General features: G+C 45.3%; 1 protein-coding gene across 7 annotated transcripts in view; it reads left to right on the forward strand.

The window, feature by feature from the left end:
* The first annotated feature begins 10,773 nt into the window (after positions 1-10,773).
* CEP250 (centrosomal protein 250) overlaps positions 10,774-19,605 on the forward strand; it is a 43,154-nt gene continuing 34,322 nt past the window's right edge. For 2 of the 7 annotated variants that reach the window (XM_014850756.3, XM_044748021.2), the window contains exons 1-3: positions 10,774-10,916; positions 18,256-18,544; positions 18,998-19,054. In XM_014850756.3, the coding sequence (XP_014706242.2) occupies positions 18,359-18,544; positions 18,998-19,054 (243 nt within the window). In that variant the 5' untranslated portion in view covers positions 10,774-10,916; positions 18,256-18,358. The remainder of the gene's footprint in view (positions 10,917-18,255; positions 18,545-18,997; positions 19,055-19,605) is intronic. The other 5 variants (XM_014850757.3, XM_014850758.3, XM_070485809.1 and 2 more) reach the window with 4 other exon arrangements.

Raw genomic sequence — 19,605 nt, forward strand, 5'->3', positions numbered from 1 at the left:
TTCTCCTGCACAACTGACTGAGGGCTTGAAGGAGGCTTGTATAAGGCTGAGGGATTTTTCCAAGAAGGAAGAATGGCGTAATGCTGCCTGTGTGCTCCAGTTTTTTTTTTTTAAGTTTTGAATCCTTTCCAGTGAAAATACTTACACACGCACACACACACACACACACACACACACACACACGCCTGCAGGTGCTCAGAAAAATCTTTTACAAACCTGAACTCAGGAATTGAAAACGGAATTCCAACCCAAACCAATTTAATTACTCTCTGATGTCATGCTGTCTAAACTCATTTAAGTGCGATATATTTATGTGAAAAAAATCACTGCTGCCCTTTCGAGGCCGTGGCTCACGGGGGCTCTTGGCACAGAGCCCCGCGGCAGGACTCCAGGCTTAGGGGGCCTCTCAGTCCATGGAGCCAACTCAGGGGTCTTCACCTCCACCTCATGGGACAGCCCACCCCTCCTTCCTGAGGAAAGATGCTGAGGAATGAGCTCAAGGATCTTAAGCCCCCGAAGCATGGGGAGTGTGGGTTTTCAGTTAAGTCCTTGGGGTGTTTTTAAAGCAGTTTCAACCCCTGTGTCTAGTCTGGGGCCTGATTTGTTGTTGGGGGGGCAGCACAGATGGCAGCATTTACCCACAGTTTCTTTTATTTTAATAAACTTGTGGTGACCCAGAGACAGAAAAATATCAGTACCCCCTACTCCCCTCCCCCCAAATGCCATTGACTGGGCTCAGATGATTTCTTCAGGCTTTGGGGGACATTGCTACCCCTGAGCCCACTCCTTGGATGGAGGCAGGTCCAGAGTGTACCTCACTACCACCCCAGCTAAGACAGACTCAGTTTTGTTGGAAAAGGACTGGCTGAGTGCAGAGGTGGCAGCCCGATCCTGGGGTAGCAGCGGCCCCTGCAGGAAATTGGAAAAATGATTTCCCACATGATGCTTTTCTGGTAGCTCTGGAAGAAGTCTGATTTCCATCTGGACTCAGGGGAGAAAGCTGTTCTCTTCACCTGCAACACCCTCCTTTTACTCCCACTACTGGAGAAGTCCTCCTTATCCAGAGAGCTTAAGCTGAAAATTCACCTCCTTCGGGAAGCCTTCCCTGATCCTCAGATAGAGCCAATTATTCCTTCTTGTACATTTTGCTACAACGCTTGTCACACTGTAAGGAGTACAGCCACGGTAGAAGCAGTAGTCAGATAGTCTTCTTTCTTAATCTGAGATTCTCTGAACCTACCTAACAGAGAGCTGTTTGTACTCTAAGTTCACCAGATTGGTTTCCCAGCACAACCTGGCATAGAGCAGAAGCTCAGTAAGTGTTTGATGAATGAAAGAAGATGAAACACAGCTGGGGTGTCCAGGTGCCCAACTAGCCTTTTCTTAGTGATGCTCCCAGATCCTCGCTGATCTTCAGAGCACGGCTGCATAATTTGCCCATTTCAAGCTTGATCTGGGGCTCCTAGGTCAGAAAACCCAGTAGAGCTCCAGCTCCCCATCTCGAAGGACCAATGCACCACCAGGCACTTCTGTGCAGAGCTTTAAGGAAGAGCTGAATTCATTACTATCCCTCCAGTTGCCCAGATTCACATCACTTGGCTTCCGTTTTGGCCTGTCCCACTTTAACAGTCATCTCTGGCCTTCCTCCCTCCTCTCCATCCCCGCTGCCTCACTGTCTCAATTCTCCTCACGGCCTGCCCTTCTACAATTCCATTATAACCGGCTTCTGGGCCTCCAGGATCTCTGTTTCAACCCTCCCTCACTCTAAAACCTCCCCACTGAAAAGTGCCACCTCATGTGCCCCCTCCACCATGGAGCCTCCCTCATCCACCGGAAAATACACACCCCTGACATGCCGTCATACATTTTCTGAGCCCCTTTCCACTTTGGCAGCTCAAAGACTATTCATTTCTGCCTTTGCCCTGTTCTGCAGCCCTGTTCATTTCTTCCACTCTGCGCACTTTTTTCATGTTTTCAAAAACCATGACTTAATTCCTTATAACTGTAATAATTTATTTACTTATCTGTCTCCACCATTAGATTATGACTAGACTATACCATATTTGTCTTTCAATTATTCCCAGTGCTGGGCACAGGGCCCAGCATATAGCTGAGTCTCAGTGTGTGTTGTATGGATGAATGAATCTCTAATTGGCCCTTATATACAAAAGCCATCATTTTCTACTCTAAGGTGCAGTTACTTGTGGACATATCAGGCCTTCCCTGCTGGACTCTGAGCTCCTTAGAGGGAGAGATTCTATCTTGCCACTTATTGGGCACTTTGTAAGCTCAGGTGAGTGAATAAATGAAGAGATGGATGAATCAAACAACCAAGATGCCCCTGCACGTGGTTTGATAAAGAGCAAGGGCTCTGGAGACAAACAGAGAAAAATCCTAGTTCTGCTACGTGGTTCAGTGCATCGTGTGATCTTTGGAAGCCTCTAAATCTCTCTGAAACTCTGAACAGGGATCACGACAGTACCCACCTCACAGGGTTTTTATGGGGAGTCAATGAAATGAATCATAAAAAGTGATTAGCCTAGCGCCTGGAAAATATTAATAGCTACACTTTTATTGAACATTTACTCTAGTAAACTAGACTCTGGCCTTTGTATCCCACTGCATTTTTATCTTATTTATCTTCACAATAATCCTATGTTGAAGGTACTCTTAGTGCCCCCATTTTGCAGATGAAGAGATCGAAGTTCGGAAAGGTTAAGTTACTTTTTAAGCCTAATTCCTGCTTTGAGACATTTTATACCAAAGAATCCTAACCTGGCCTCTCGGAACACAAGAAGCGAAAGGGTGGTGGGGGCAAGCACAGTATTCTTGGCTTTCAGTCAAGGTCTCATCGGTGGGCTGGGACTTGGGGACCTGGAGGAGTCTCAGAGCAGGGGCTATTGTTTGAGGACCAGGGAGCTCCAGAAGTGGGGTGGGAGCAGGGAAAGGGGACTTTGAGCTTGCTTAGAAGGCCCTCTCCAGGGAGGAGCCCAGGGGACTAGCCTGGCTCTCACTATAAAGGTGACTAATCACTTTGGTCCCCTCTGGTAATTGCAACCAGATGCTGCTGCTGGCAGTGCTTCAGTCCCAACATGTTTAATTATTGGGATACAGAGTCCCTCGGTCCCCCATGTCCCCCTACCTCCTCCTCTCCTGTCAGCAATATTAACATCAAGCTTGATGTCGAAGATGGGAGCCTTGGGAAGCCACTGGCATGGGAATAATCTTTATGGTCCCTTCTACTGTGTAGAGCCTTTAACTCTTATACACGTTTCCCCATCAATTATTTCATTGGCACCCCACAAAACATCCTCATAAAGTTGGCAGGTCAGAGTATTATTATCCCCATTTCACAGATGAGCAAACAGTGAACTGAATAATAATAATAATAATCCTTTGCTTTTTTCAAATACTTAGCGATTTTCAAAGTGGTTTCACATCCATTGTGCTCTATGAACCTCCCGAGATCTCCTGGAGTCAGTCCAGCACAGCACAGTGGCTAACAGCAGAGGCTCCAGGATCAGACAACTTGGTTTGCATCCTGGCTCTGCCACTAACAAGTTGGGTGACCTTAGGTATTCATTCATTTATGAACATAATTATCCAGCAACTGTATATTGGGTCTACGCTGTAATAGGTCCTGGGCCTGAGCACTGGATATCTGGCGTGCACAAAACAACCAAGTCTTGCTCACATTCTGGTGGAAGAGATAGACAAACAAGCAAACAAATGCTTAATTTCAGAGAATTCTAAATGCTGTGAAGAAAAATTAAGCAGGGTCAAAGGGATGTCTATTTTAGACAGGAATGCGTCTTTGAGCGGGTGACGTTTGAGCAGAGAGCCAGATGTAGTGAGGGAATGAGCCATACAAATGTTTGGGGGACGATCATTCCAGGTGGAGGAAACAGGGAATGCAAAGGTCCTGAGGCAGGAATGTGCTTGGCACATCTGAGGAGCCATGAGAAGTTGGTGCGGCTGAAGTATAGTGAGCAAGGTGGGGAGTGATAGAAAATGAGGTCAGATCATGCCACCACCACATGGAGTATGGCTTTGCAAGCCAGAGAAAGGAAGTTGGATTTTACTTTTAGTGCAGTGGGAAACCCAATGGAGGGTTTGAAGCAGGAGAGTTGTCTGCTTTGTAACATAATGATTAAGAGCTGGGCTACCTGCCTTCAAATCCTGGCTCCCCGATTCATCAGCTGTGTAATCTCAGCCTAATTATTTAATCTCTCTGTACCTCAGTTTCCTCATGTATAAAATGAGGATAATAATAATATATCTACCTCATAGAGTTGTTATTAGTTAAGTTGCTGTGAGTAAAGTTCTTAGAATAGTGTCTCACGCATAGTAAGCACTACATAAATGTTTGCTTTTTTTTACATTTAGAAAATATTGGGGCCAGCCCCGTGGCCGAGTGGTTAAGTTCACATTGCTCCGCTTTGGTAGCCCAGGGTTTCACCAGTTCACATCCTGGATGCGGACATGGCACGGCTCGTTAGGCCATGCTGAGGCAGCGTCCCACATGCCACAACTAGAAGGACCCACAGCTAAAATATACAACTATGTACCGGGGATTTGGGGAGAAAAAGCAGGAAAAAAAAAAGATTGGCAACAATTGGTAGCTCAGGTGCCAATCTTAAAAAAAAAAAAAAGAAAGAAAATGTCACTTCTCTGAACCTGTTTCTTCATCCATAAAATGAGGATAAAAATATCTGCTTCACAGACTGGTTATCAGAATAAATGTATTTTTAGATATAAAGCAGCTTTCTTTCAGTGACCAGCATATAGAAGGTGCTCCATAAATCATAGTTAAAAAAAACAAAGATTCAGTTGCTAACGTGGTCCCTGTTTCACAAATGAGAAAATTGAATCTCAGAGAAGTGAAGTGACTGGCACAAGATTACATAGCTAGAAATGACAGAGGTAGGACTCAATCTGGACACCTGACTCTGAAATCAGTGCTCTTCCCACAGCGAGGGAGAACTGACCTTTCTCGGTATCACCCTGCAGGTTAGGCGTTAGCCAGGAGACGGGCCCAGAGTCCCTGACCCTCCCGCTGTACTCCTAACCTGTGGGGCCTGGGCCATGCCCATCCAGAGAGCCTGACCAGAGCAGAGCCACCTAACTCTCCCCCAGCGATCGTTCTGTTTTGCGGCGTTTAAACTCCCCAGGAGCAGCTGCTGCTCCAGGCTCTCCTCCAGTGAGCTCTCAAAGGCTCCCCCAGCTGAGCTCCTCGGGAACTGCACCGTGTTTGAGCGTGGATCTAGGTCGATCCGTCCTACTGGACCGCAAACACCACAATGTGGAAACTGTGTATGGGTGTAAGTGTGTTTCTGTCTGTTGTGGGTATGGGGCATACACAAAATAATTACATATTTTTAACTTTTATTCTTTTTTTAAGATTTTATTTTTCCTTTTTCTCCCCAAAGTCCCCCAGTACATAGTGGTATATATTTTAGTTGTGGGTCCTTCTAGTTGTGGTACGTGGGATGCCACCTCAGCGTGGCCTGATGAGTGGTGCCACGTCCACGCCCAGGATTTGAACCAGTGAAACCCTGGGCCGCTGATGCAGAGTGCGCAAACTTAACCACTCGGCCAAGGGGCCAGCCCCTTTTACTTTTATTCTTTATTTAAAATACTCTTTCTTGGGGCTGGCCCTGTGGCCGAGTGCTTAAGTTTGGCATGCACAGTTCGGCGGTCCTGGTTCAGTTCCCGGGCCCAGACCTACACCACTCATTGGTGGCCATGCTGTGGTGGCGACCCACCTACAAAATAGAGGAAGATTGGCACAGATGTTAGCTCAGGGCAAATCTTCCTCAGCAAGAAAAATATATACTTATTTATTTATTTTTAAAATAATATTAAAACTATTTTAAAAAGTAGTACATATTAGAAAGAAAAGTAACACAAATTCATGATGAAAAAAATTCGAACAGTACAAAAGAATACCCAGGAAAAGTCTCCCTCCCACCTCAGACCCCAGATTTTCCAGTCCTTTCCAGAAGCAATCACTCTTATCAGTCTCCTGGATGAATTTCTATGCACATAAGCTTTTAAAAAACTTTTTGTGGGAGGATGGTTTCTGTACTTAATACCTTTTTTTTTTTGAGGAAGATTAGCCCTGAGCTAACTACTGCCAATCCTCCTCTTTTTGCTGAGGAAGACTGGCCCTGAGCTAACATCCATGCCCATCTTCCTCTACTTTATACGTGGGACGCCTACCACAGGATGGCTTTTGCCAAGCAGTGTCATGTCTACACCCGGGATCTGAACCGGAGACCCCCAGGCTGCCGAAAAGCAGCACATGTGAACTTAACTGCTGCACCACCAAACCGGCCCTGTGCTTAATATATTTTAACTACAAAATGAAATCATGTTTATTGTAAATAAAATTCAAACAATACCAAAGTTTATAAAATTAAAAGAGAAGTCCCCTTCTTATTGCTCCCTAATCTCTCTCCCTAGAGGTAACCACTGTTAATAGTTAAGGACCTGGAAACCTTACTGTCATTCTTGAGTTCAGAAACCTCAGATTCCTGATGGACTCCTTCCCCTCCTCCCTCCCTTCCTCTGATCTTATCTCCCACTTTGCATATAAGAACCCTAGTAGATAAGTATTATTATCCCCATTTTGCAGCTGAGGAATTTAAGGCTCAGAGAGGGGAGTGAGTTGCTCAAGGACACAAGGCAGAGCCAGGGGTTCAAACCCAGATGAGTTCAAATCCAGGCCTCCAAGCCCAGAGTTCTTTCTGCCATGTTCCTCTGCCTGGTTCCTGTCCATAATCTTACAATTTAGTTGCTGTGTGAGGCAGCAGATGAATTCTCAGGTTAGAACATAATTAACGGCTCATTTTTTGAGGAAAGAGAGGATCTGGTCCTATGGGAGCTGTCACTGAACAGTCTTTATTGCCCAAGCCCTGAACAGTGGTGAAAAGATGCCACTCACTTCAAGAAATGTCTAGCTTGGGTGAGCTGGTTGGTTGGTCAGTGGGAAGGGGCTAGGAATGGAATGACACCTGCTCACTGAGGCAGGGTCGGGGCTAGGGGAAAAAATCCAGCCGATGGAGGGGATTGTGTTATCACCTAATTATCCAATCCAAGGAGATTAATACAACCCACCCAAGGGGTAGAATCAGCAAGAGGAGTGCCCAGAGGAAATTCCCAGCATTCCCCAAACATCCCAAGCTCTTGCACACCCCTGTGCTTTGCACACACTCTGCTTGGAATGCCCTTCCTGCCTTTGTCTGCTCAGCAGATTTATCCTTCACAGTCAGGTTATAATATCACTGCCTCTATGAAGCCAGCCACTCCCTCTTTGTAGAATTTGCCTCACTCTATGTGTTTGAAACTTGTTTACTCACCTGCATCCTGCGTGAGTCTGTGAACTGAGGCTCTGCAAGGGGTCCCTGTGTTACTGTTCTTTGGGTCTCTCACAGTGTCTAGCTCAGGATTTGGCACATAGTAGGTGATCAATATTGGTTTAATGATGAAGGAATGAACTCAGATGGACAGCAGCAAGTTGTTCACGATGTACTACAAGAGACTGTATCGTTTGGGTGCCCTCAGCTCTGCTTCAGACTATTAGCTTGCAGTGAGAAAGAGGGGAGTAGGGGCGGTTTTTTCTCAATTTTTCCCCTCTGTGGCCCTCAGCTCAGTTCAGTCACTCAAGGTGTTGACATGGAGAGGAAGATGGTAAAGGGGGGGAAGTCTTCTTTGAACTAAGTATTGTAGCTGGCTTTGTGTTTTCTGGGTCTGGAAGGTGTTTATAGCCGTTCCTGTCCATTATCAAAGCATCACTGGTGGTCTTATAGGCTCTTCAGGGGTTCTCTGGTGGGCTCCCCTCCTGCACTTCCCTTAGCAAAGACACGTTTATTACCAACGGTTATTTGTCTTCTTACTTTTGGGGTCCCTTTACCCATCTAAGAGGCCCTACTGAAAAGGACGCAGGACGGGCTTGTGCAGGCTCTCTTTCCTACTTAGCCCACATCTGGCCTACAGAAAACATTCCCTGACAACAGCCCTGGAGAGCAGGCCAACCCCAGCATAGCAGCACTCTCCTGGGTCTGCCACCAAAACAGTTAGCGGGCTTGTCTCTTGTAGCTAGATTTCCCAGGCAATCCTCCCTAGGAAGGGTGGGGAATCACAGCCAGAAATAGCTCCTCACAAATTCTCTATCTTCTACCCTCTTGACTCCATAGATAAGGGATTTTAAAACTTTAAAATAGATTTTAGGCTATTAGAAAAATATATATATATATATTAGCACCTTACTTTGAAATTTCACATATATAATTTAAAAAAGAAAGACAGTCAGTCCAGACAGCCTCTTGGCATGGAGCAGGAGGGAGAGCTATAAAAAATGAGCAAGACTGGGATGCAGGATCCATACTATAGCCCTGGGAGAGGGTTAGGATGTAAAGCATGTTCCCAGAGGTGGAGTTTAGGACATAAAGGAAGAAGCCCAGTTCATCAGGAGGGGACCAGGGTTGTTTTTCTTTCAGCTGATCCATTATCTCTCCCTCCAATCCAGCCTCCTTTGAGGCCTTCTCCCCACTCTGGTTTATCAGACATGTTTGAACAGGGCCAGATTCTAACTGTGTCTGGAGTAAGTCTTTTCCCATAAGGCTCTTAAGCCCCAAGGAATTCAAGTAATGTGTATGAACACCTGTTTGTTTGTCCCCAGTGTTCCTGGTACTTGTAGGATGATTGAATGCTGATGTACTCTCAGAGCCTAGAGAACCTGTAGGGGGGAACATTACCCACTTTCACACATCAGCTAACTCCACTTTCTGCTCTGGCCCAGACAAAACACCCAGTTGTACTACTTTGTTATGTTTTAATACAATTTCCAACTTGCTATTAATATACTGTATTATTATTCAATACGTGTACATAATAGATGTTCAATAAACGTTTCCTGAGTGAATAAAAAAATGAATACGGGAATGAATGAATCCCTCTTTATAAAGATCAAAGATTACTGTTTGGTTTTAATCCCTTTCTACTCCATTTACCGTTTATTGGTATGTCTTGGTAGTCCGAAACTTACGTTTACTTCTCCCAGTCTTAAAATGTATTGTGTAGTTTGCTGACAAATTTTATGTCATTCACCTTTGTAACACTGAGGCTGACTTGATTCATTCATTCAGTGGATGCTTATTCAGCACCTACCATGTGTCAGACTCTGTGCTAAATGCTAGGAATAAGTCAGACATAGTCTCCTATCATCATGAAGCTTAAACTTCAGAGGGGGAGAAAGATAATAGGTCAACAAACAAACAGAAAGTGGGAAGTACTATGAAAGAAACAGATAGAAAATGATAGAATATTATTTTAAATAGCATAGTTAGGGAAGACCTAGCTGGGGAAGTGTCATTTAAGGTGAGACCTGAAGGAAAGGAAAACATCAGCTAAGCCAACAGCTGGGGGAAAATTGGTCTATGTAGAGGGCAAAATATGTGCAAAGGCCCTGAGGCAGAAAAGAGGTTGATGTGTATAACATTCAGGTTGTTTATCTCCACTCCATATATTGTTGTAGTGAACATTCTCGCACAGTACCCCATTGTGAGAGTATTTCCCTGGAGTGGATTCCCACACCACTGATTATTTACATCTTTTTCTCTGTCCAGTGTCTAGGATCTTTCAGAACCAGTGTTCTCCCTTCTCTAGTTTTCCCTTCACTTACTTTCTCTTTTTCTCAAAGTAACTATTAAGAACTTTCTTTTGTAGTTCTTATAGGAGAAAAGATACAATGTAGCTCTTACTGGAGCGTTCCCTTCCCAGGTTCCCTTTGGCTGTGGATTGCCTATTTCACTCCAGCTATCCATTCATCCATCCATCTATTTACTCAGTACTTACCAAGAACCTATTTTGTACCAGGCCTTGTGCTGGGTGCTAGAGATGGACGATCTTATGCAGCGCTTCTCAAAGTGCGTTTCTGATGCATCAGAATCACCTAGGGTATTTGCTGAAATGCAGATTCCCGGGCTCCACCATGGTTTACTGACTCTCTAGGGGCAGAATCCGAGAGTCTGCATTTTAAGAAGTACCCCAGTTTTTGTTTTTATAATCCTAACCAAAAATATAGAACTACTGAGTGCCTTCTGAGAGGCAGGTAAATACAATTTACAAGTCTAAGAAAGTGCATTGATAATTTATGCACAAAACGCTATGGGAATAATGCCTGGATCATAGAGAGAAGAAAGTTCTCCAGCAGAAGTCAGGTTTACGCAGAAAATTAGACAAACTGCTGTTCTCCGGCTAGATGTAGGGCATTGAGGCAAAGAGAACACCCTGTGCAAACGCATGTAGGGGAAAATGACATTAACTATGCTGTGAGTGCTGCGTCGCCTGTGGCTCCTTGGAGCTTCGGGGTCTAAGGGTGAGAAAACTCTGGAACCGCCCACCCTGCCCATCGCTGCCCAGTCCCCGGTTCCCTCACTCTTCACGCAGCTGTTAATTGTACTCTGTTTTGCAGACCGAGCAGTGCGCAGGCGCACTTAGAACCAGGTGACCGCACACATGCGCAGTGTGTAACCCCGAAGCCAAAAGGGGGATGATTGCGGCGGTTTTCTTTCTATTATCAGAACTTCCGTTGCCCGAATCCAGCGACTGTGGCTGTCCCCATTTCTGGCGAGGGAATTTTACATCTTTTAGTATAATCCCCCTTTCCTTCTGGGCCAGTCAAGTAAACTGGCTGCCAGTACTCAACATGGCGGGAGGTCCCGGAGCGTCGCAGCCCTCCTATAGGCGCGGACCCGGCGGGGCGGGGTCCTCCGAAAGGGCGGGAGTTGGGGGGCGGGCTCTGGGCCCAGCCGCGGGGTGGGCTCCCGCCCCCGGCCGGGCCTTCGCGGCGGCTAGAGCCGCTCTGGCGCTGAGGAGCACGCTGAGAGTCCGCGGGAGGCGAGCGCGGTGAGGTGGGGCCTCGAGGGCAGGCGGGAGGTGCCCGGGTTAACGGTCCGAGGCCCAGAGATAGGCCCGCCGAGGGCGCCTTAGGCAATCCTGTTTGGGCAGCGGCCTCCCGTTCGCCGGGAGGAACCCGAGGCCCAGAAAGGGGCTGGGACCCGTCCTGCCGCCACCGTTCTGGGCTCCAGTCCGCGCAGAAAGGGATCTTCCTGACCCTCGTATCCGACAGCCAACAGCCCCTGGTTGTCAAGACAAGGCGCTGCGCTCTCCTGCCCGTCTCGCTCCCGGCTCCCGGCGTTTACGGCTTCCTCTGCCCTTGGGACATTGCACGTGATCTGTCCGAAAGCCCGGTCCCACCGGCCGCCCCACGCCGGAGCTCTCATTCTTCGGGACCCAACTCAATCACTTGCTCGGAAACCTTTCCCAACCACTTTCTGCGGGCGCAGTTAATCTCGCTGCTCGGTTTTTGCATTCATAGCACCGAGTTACTTTTCCTGCTCCTCTTTTTACACCCGTGCGCTTGTTGGGGCTTTATGCCTTGCCTTTTTCATCTCTTATATCCCAACATCTAGCACATGATGATAATAATAGTAGCTAATATTTACTGAATAGTGATAAAGTGCATTGCATGTAAAGACCCATTTAATCCTCATGGCGATTCCGTGAGGTGGGTTCTAGATCTTCACATTTTATGCATGAAGAAACCAAAGCACTCATAGATCAGTTTTCCTAAGAGCCCACAGTTAATAAGTGAATGGAGCTGGAAACGATTTCTAGGCTGTTGGTCCCCAGAGCAGGTGGTAATTTCACTAGATTGCCTTTGGGTTTGGTAAATGTCTGTTGAATTGGGTCTTTAGTTTAGCCCGTAATTAGGGAGGCCACGATTATGATGCACATTTTACTGAGAAGGCTTAGAAAGGAGTATTGATGTTCCCAAATATATAGAGTGAGTTCATGACAGAACAGAGGCTGCACCCTGCTGCTAGCCCTCTACTCCTTCATTCACTCTACCTTTCTTTGCTCCTTTTCCATCAGAGAGCTGGAGACCTAGCCCTCATCATTTCACACCTTTTAGGAAGTGTCCCTCACAGAGCTGTGATTTCATATTTCATGATTTAGGAGGCAGCTTAATGTAATAGAGAGGGCACAGAGTTTGGAAACAGATTGGGGTTCAATCTTTGCTCTGCCACTGACCAGTTATATCCCTTCCATTTTTTGAGCCTCAGTTTTCTTGTCTCTAAAAGGAGGACAACAGTCTTATCTCAAAGGGTTTTTTATGAAGATTACAAATAATTGTTGTGGCAGAGTAAAGTGCTACACACTACATGATCTATTTTTTACCTTTCAGAAGGTTATAGAACTATCAGCATTTTGCAAGACCATTGGTGATATGGATCATGTTACCTAAAGTTCTTATATTCATTCGGTCGGTCAGTCAGTCAAATACTTAATGACTTCCTGCTATATCCCAGGCACTGTTTTAGGAGCTAGTAATATAGCAGTCAATAAAACAATATTCTTGCACTTGGGAAATTTACATTCTGACTGGTATGTTACACATAATAACCAGATAGAGACAGATAAAGCATGGTAAGGTAAATAGAAATACCAGTGTGTGTGAAAAGGTGGAGGTATTTTATATTGGGTGGCTAGGGAACAACTTACTGAGAAGGTGACATTTGAGCAGAGATCTGAAGGAGGTAAAGGAGCAAATCATGAAGTAACTGGAGGAAGAAGGCCTGAGATGAGTGTGTGGCTTGGTGTGTTTCAAGCATTACAGCAAGGAGGGCTGTGTGGCTGGAGGAGTGTGAGCAAAGGGGAGAGGAGTAAGAAAAGGAATTAAAACAGTTGGAGGCTGGGATGGAATAATTAGGACCCTGTAGGCCATTATAATGATTTTGGTTTTTTCTCGGAGAAAAAACATTACATTGGAGAGTTCTGAGTGGCATAGTCTGTCATTGTTTTATTTTTATTTATTTATTTATTTTTTTGAGGAAGATTAGCCCTGAGCTAACTACTCTTTTTGCTGAGGAAGACTGGCCCTGAGCTAACATCCATGCCCATCTTCCTCTACTTTGTACATGGGACGCCTACCACAGCATGGCTTTTGCCAAGTGGTGCCATGTCCGCAACCGGGATCCAAACTGGCGAAGCCCGGGCTGCTGAGAAGCGGAACATGTGAACTTAACCGCTGCGCCACTGGTCCGGCCCCTGTCATTGTTTTAAAAGGATTATTCTGACTACTTTGTTGAGGAAAAACAGATTTTGGAAGCATCCTATGGTCTAGGAAGCTTTTGCAGTAATCCAGGTGTATTAGTTATCTATTGCTGTGCAAGAAATTACCTCCAAATTTAGCAGCTTGAAACGACAATTACTTATTGTCTTATACAGTTGTGGGTCAGAAATCCATGAGCCAGTTTGCTGGGTGTTTCTGGTATAGGGTCTCTCAGGAGATTGTAGTCAGTCAAGCTCATGGCTGATCTGTTCCCAAGATATTTCCTTACCACTGGGCCTCTTCACAGGGCTGCCTGATTGTCCTCAGGACAAGTCCGAGAAAGGGGGAAAGAGACAGACAGACAGAAGCCATAGTGCCTTTTATGACCTTGTCTTGGAAGTCATTTCTACTTTATTCAGCTTTGTAAACTTTATTCCAGCTCACACTCAGGGGGAAAGAATTAGGCTCCACCTCTTGAAGGGAGGAGTATCAAAGAAAATTTGTGGACACACCTTAAAGCCACCACCCCAGGCAATAGTGAGTGCCTTAGCTCAGGATGGTGGTGGTGAGGGATCAAAAAGAGATAGGATCTGGTAGAGCCGGCAGGGTTTTCTGAGAGTGGAGTAAGTATAACTATAAGGCTTTTGGCTTGAGCAACCAGGATAGAATTGCCATTTACTGAAACGGGGAAGATTGGAAGAGCAGGAGTTCACTTTTGGACAAGCTTACTTTGAGATGCCTGTTAGACATCTGTGTGGAGACGTTAAATAGACGTTTGGAATTGGTGTATATAGGAGTGTGAACTTCCAGAGGGAAGTTTGGGCTGGAGATGTAACACTGGGAGTCATGGGCAGATAGGTCTATTTTAAGCTGTAAACTGCATGAGATTACCTAGGAAATGAATGCAGATTAAGAGGTCTGAAGCCTGAGCTCTGGTACCTCTAACCTTTAAATGTTGGAGAGATGAGGAGGAGCCAGCAAAGGAGACTGAAGGGAGAGGCCAGAGAGGTGGAAGGAGAACAGAGAGAGGCTCCACCCATGAGATTTATGTAAGGAGCTGCATGCTAATTTTTAAGAAACAAATTGTCTCTGCAGGCAAATATATATAGTTTCTTTGCTCAGGAAATAAAATATTTGGCCCTCGTGTTTTTCCTTTTTTGCATTGTGACAAATTCTATTTAATAATACCAATGTACATCTTAGTCCTTGCAGCTTTTACAGTTCTACTCGAAGTTTAGATGGTGTTACTTCTATTTTAAACTTTTTTTAAATACTCCTTTTGTAGTGTTTTGGATGAGGGAAGGCTCACTGGATAATTTATATCACTCTTCTGTCACTTTCCACTCTAGGTTCAGAAGTTATTGCGCTTCTTAGTCTGGTTCCTAGCAAAAGTAGGAAGTTGGTCTTGTTCATTTCTGTATTGCTGTGGCTGACTGCCTGATACTGAGCTGGAATTCATGAGTGTTTATGGGATAAATTAATGTATAAAAGAAGCAAATATTTTTCCTTTTCTTGCAATAATGATATAACATCTATTCGGTGGTTTATAATTTACAAAGCACACTGACATCCATTCTCTCATTTGAATGCAATCCAATCTGTTAACACTGGCCAACTACTGACCTTTTCCTTTTCTGAGGGACCTTGACACCTGCCTTTCTTTTGGAGCTCTGCTAGTTTATTCTCTGGCTGATCTGACAGTGTGTTAATAAAAGAGTGCTGAACTCTGTCTTTAGGAAGCCCAGAGCTAAATCTGAATTTCAGAAAGATTCCTGATGTAATTTTTCTCTATTCCCTCCCTCTTTTTATTCTTGTTTTAGTGAATTTAAGTTTTATGAGGATTTTTGGGGGGTTTTAGTCATAAAACACTTCAAATCATTTTAAAATAAATTTTGTTTTTTAGAACAGTTTCAGATTTATAGAAAAATTTCATAGTACTGCAGAGAGTTCCCATACATCCTGCACCCAGTTCCCCTATTAGTAACATCTTACATTAGTATGGTATATTTGCTACAATTTCAAATCATTTTTCGAGGTAAGTGGAGCATATAAATAAAATATGAACAAGATGAAGTTATTTCATCTATATAGGCCTCAGTTTCCTTATCTGTAAAATGAGAGGGTTGGACTAAATTTCTATAGCTCTAAAAATTTTTAATTATCTGCTATAGTAAAATAATCACATAATTCTAATATAATTCTATTTCTTAACCGAAGTGTTACTAATATTGCCTCCCCAAATAATGTTTATATGTTAACAGCAGCCATATCCTAAAAGTGGATTTAATATGAGAATTCTGGAAACTGTGGCAGGGCTGCTTATAGAGACATTAGGTTGAACTACATGAAATTATCATTTTTATAGGTAAAAAAATGGGCAAATATTGGCAATTTCATATGGTTCAACCTAATATTTTGAGGGTAGGGATTCAAAGGATGGTAAGGGAACCTGGGGGCCTCAGAGCCTCTCACTGTGTGCAAAAGCCTAGCCCACCCCTCACAGTTTTAGGAGAGAAAAGCCTCCTCAGGTCCCTTGAAGCCACTTCGAGCTATTCTTGTAGGTAGTGTGGGCAGTAAGAACTGTTTCCCAGCAGGTTTGTGCCTCCAACTAGCAGAGAGAGATTGAGCCAGCATCTCATAGAGCCGTGGTGAGTTGGTTGACAGCCTTGGTGGAAAGGAAGGGCAGAAAAGGAGGATGTTTGGAGTGTGACGGAAGACTGTATTAGCCTGGCTTATAGGCTAGGAAGAGGCAGCCTAGGGTGTTGGTGCCATTAGGCCTTCGTTGGTGCCGCTACTCTTCCTACCTGATGCACTTTCCATACTGTCTAGTACAAGCTCTGCAAACTCGGGTATCTTCAGTTGCCGAGGAGATGATGTAAATTGGTAAACTGAGTTTTCCTCTATAACTCTGTTATAAGAAAACAGCACACGTGCAATGATAAATGACAGCTGAAATCTTCTATTGATGTGTGGGAGAGAATAGGCTGGGGTCGGGGGTGGGAGGTGGAGACTGTAGTGAACTGGAGGGCACATGCCCTGTCTAAAGAGGGTAGACACTGTTTAACTCTTTAACTGCAGCTGGTTGTTGCCCTGTAGGGATGCAGGTCGAGGATCACTAGATATTCTGGTTTTCCAAAGGAGCCAGGAATATGAATTTTTATATGCATTCTCCCAATGGTATATGTTGGCACCTTATTTGAATTCTTAGAAACCATTGTATAGGCCACGCAATGGTTGAAAAGAGCCAGCAGGGGCTGGCCCAGTGGCGCAGCAGTTAAGTGCACACGTTCTGCTTCGGCGGCCCGGGGTTTACCGGTTCGGGTCCTGGGTGCAGACATGGTACTGCTTGGCAAGCCATGCTGTGGCAGGCATCCCACATATAAAGGAGAGGAAGATGGGCACGGATGTTAGCTTAGGGCCAGTCTTCCTCAGCATAAAGGGGAGGATTGGCAGCAGATGTTAGCTCAGGGATAATCTTCCTCAAAAAAAAAAGAAAGGAAAGAGCCAGCAGGCCACATTTGTAACCTCTGGCCAAGGGTTTAGATCTGCCAGGAGTGAGGCCCACTTTCATTTCTTTGTTATGCATTATTGACAACCCTGCTAATACCAAAATGAATTAGACAGCCTCTGCCTTTGAGGAACTCACAGGTTAGTAGAGAAGATAGACAAATAATAATGGTAAAAGGTAACATAGACATTACGTATGTGTGTGTGTGTGTGATTAGTTCTTCCTGGCTGTGTCTGGGAGGACATGATAGGAAGTGATATTTGAGCCAGTAGGTAGGAGATCAACAGTTTGGTGCATTAAAGAGATTTGGGATCTCTGAAATCCCCACTGTATGTGCGAATGTTGGATCTGCATTTGCTGTATATACCATTTTCCTCAGATTATGAGACTGACGTACTCCTGGCTGCACCAAGAGGGCAGCTCTAATATACCATTTTCCTGATAGGTAGTTGGAAATAACAGATATTCCTTAACCCTGCTGGTGGGTGTCTCGGGGTTAATAAAATGGGAGAATTCGAACCTCTCCCCACCTCCCCCAGATTATCGTGTGTTTTAGAGGCCTAAGAAATTCAGAGGTCATATAGCTGGGTGCCCTCATTTTTGGATGAGGAGATTGAAAGAGAAGTGGCATGCCCAAGGTCACAGAGCCCATTAGAGGCAGAGTTTGGTCTAGCACCCCAAATTTTTCTTGACCACCTGCCTCTCCCTCTCCTGGGTATCTCTGAAGGTCACTGGTTAGGCTGGCATCCCCTGTCTGCGAGTGGCCAGTTACCCTGTTTTGGCCCAGCTCCTGGTTGGTGAGGAGTGTTTCCGTCCTGCTGAAGCTGGTTCCTTCTTCCCTCTCTCTTTCGGATACCCTGCCTGAAATCTGAAATGCCTGCTACTTCTTTGTGAGAGAGAGCCTGCTTGTATTCAAATTCCTAATCAACCAAATGCCAACTGAATGAACTAGGACAAATTGCTTAACCTTTGTAAGCCTCAGTTTCCTCGTCCATGTATAAAAAGTTATAATAACACTGTGGTGTGATGGGAAGGCATTGGAAGCTTTCAGGATTCTTATGATGACAAAATGACATAATGGGTATAAAGCACTTAAAGCAACTGACCCATAGAATCATCTAGCAAGTATTGACTATGAAGATGATTCACACAGTTCACAGCACCCCAGGTTGGGTTAAATGCCCTTCCTTTGTTTCCCCATACTATCCTGGGATGTCTCTGTTATTGCACACACCACATTGTATTGTAATTGTGTCTATCTCTCCTGCTAGACTAAAGTACCTTCAATGATTGATTGCACAGATATGTATTAGGCACTGTGCCAGGCTCCAGGGATACAGTGGTAAACCAGGAGCTCTTGGTCTAATGCAGAGTTCTAGAAGGCTTGCCAGAAAGCGCTAGTCCTGTGAGCTTGTTTCATGGTCTAATACATTTGAGAAATGATGCTCATCATAGCCTCCCCTTAGAGATTAGGGTCCGTCTTAGTACTTTAAAGTTTCTGAGGAGTCCTATAATAAAGGAACCTATTTGCTTTGTCCAGCCCAGCTTTGCCAGACTTAATGAGTGCTGAATAAATTTGAGTCATCTAGACAGCACTTTCAACTCCACTGTGTGCTTTGGTCCCCAGCTCAAGAGGAGGTCCAAGGGGCACAGCAATGATTAGAGACTCTCCTGGGAGTGAATAGCCTCTGGCTGCATAGAGGCCTGTGGGCTTACCGTCTGGTGCACCCATGGAGAAAAGAGGCTCTGGGCTGAACAGTATGAAGCCCCAGCCACTGCAGCTCGTGCTGGAGGAGCAAGTGCTGGCGCTACAGCAGCAGATGGCAGAGAACCAGGCAGCCTCCTGGCGGAAGCTAAAGAACTCCCAGGAGGCCCAGCAGAGGCAAGCAACCCTTGTGAGGAAGCTGCAGGCCAAGGTGAGGCAGCTGCCCCTTCAGGGAGGGGAAAAGAGAAGACTACCTCCTAGAGCTGGGTGCTGAGGTGGAATAAGGGTCGCAGGAGGCAGAATCGTGTGGTGGGAATGTCCCGACAGCCTCTCCTTTGATGCTCACAACTACTCCATGAGATATATACCATGTGTACTTTGACGAGGGTTAAATTAATTGTCTAAGTTTGCCCCCCTAGTGTAGAGCTAGGTCCTGACCCTAGGAGTTCTGGTTCCAAAGCCCATGATCTTGCCTCTCCAATCCACGAGGCATGTAGAAAGTATTGTTTAAATACCCAAATAGAAACTATAAGATGCTGTGGCCTTACCTCACTATAATCACCCAGTCCCCCGTTCACAGCGCGTTTGCCCAAGATCCTTGGGGGCCTGTGGTTTGGTCTGTTTGTACCAGCCCATTGCCCATGTCCTGCTTTGTTTGCCTCAGGTGTTGCAGTATCGGACCTGGTGCCAAGAGCTGGAGAAGCGGCTGGAAGCCACTGGGGTGAGTGAGGCTGAGATCTGTGCTCCCCCTGAGCCTCAGTGAATATATTTGTTAGGTTTCATTTGCTCACTGAGGGAGGTGATGAGGCAGTGTTTGGTAGAAGCCTCTTTCTTCAGCCCCTTAGAACTTTATCACACATACCTTCATTGGACCTAGGTATTCCTGGCCTGTCAGACACCAACTCTTGGCTCTCTAAGGGCAAAACGCAGCTTCATGAGACTTAATCAGATTGGAAGCAGTGTGGAATCAGAGGGAAGAAATCCATTTTTCCTCCAGAAGGTGTCAGTGTTTATCTGTCTTAGAGAGATGTGTGCCTTTGCCGCCTAAAAGGCATCGCTGCTCCTCTGTTCGATGCAGAGGACTTTGTGCTCTTGGCTGGATAGAACTGGCTTTGAAAGACCCATTTGCCTTTGTTCCAGCTCCCTCTCAGCACCTTCTCACAGCCCCTCAGAAAAGTTCTCTCAGAGGAAGGAAAGAACCAAAACTGATTGAGTACCATTCTATATCGACCAGGAACCATTAGACATTGTCAAATAATTGTCACTTATTCT

This window comes from Equus asinus, chromosome 15, assembly GCF_041296235.1.
Source record: "Equus asinus isolate D_3611 breed Donkey chromosome 15, EquAss-T2T_v2, whole genome shotgun sequence".
Lineage (NCBI taxonomy): Eukaryota > Metazoa > Chordata > Mammalia > Perissodactyla > Equidae > Equus > Equus asinus.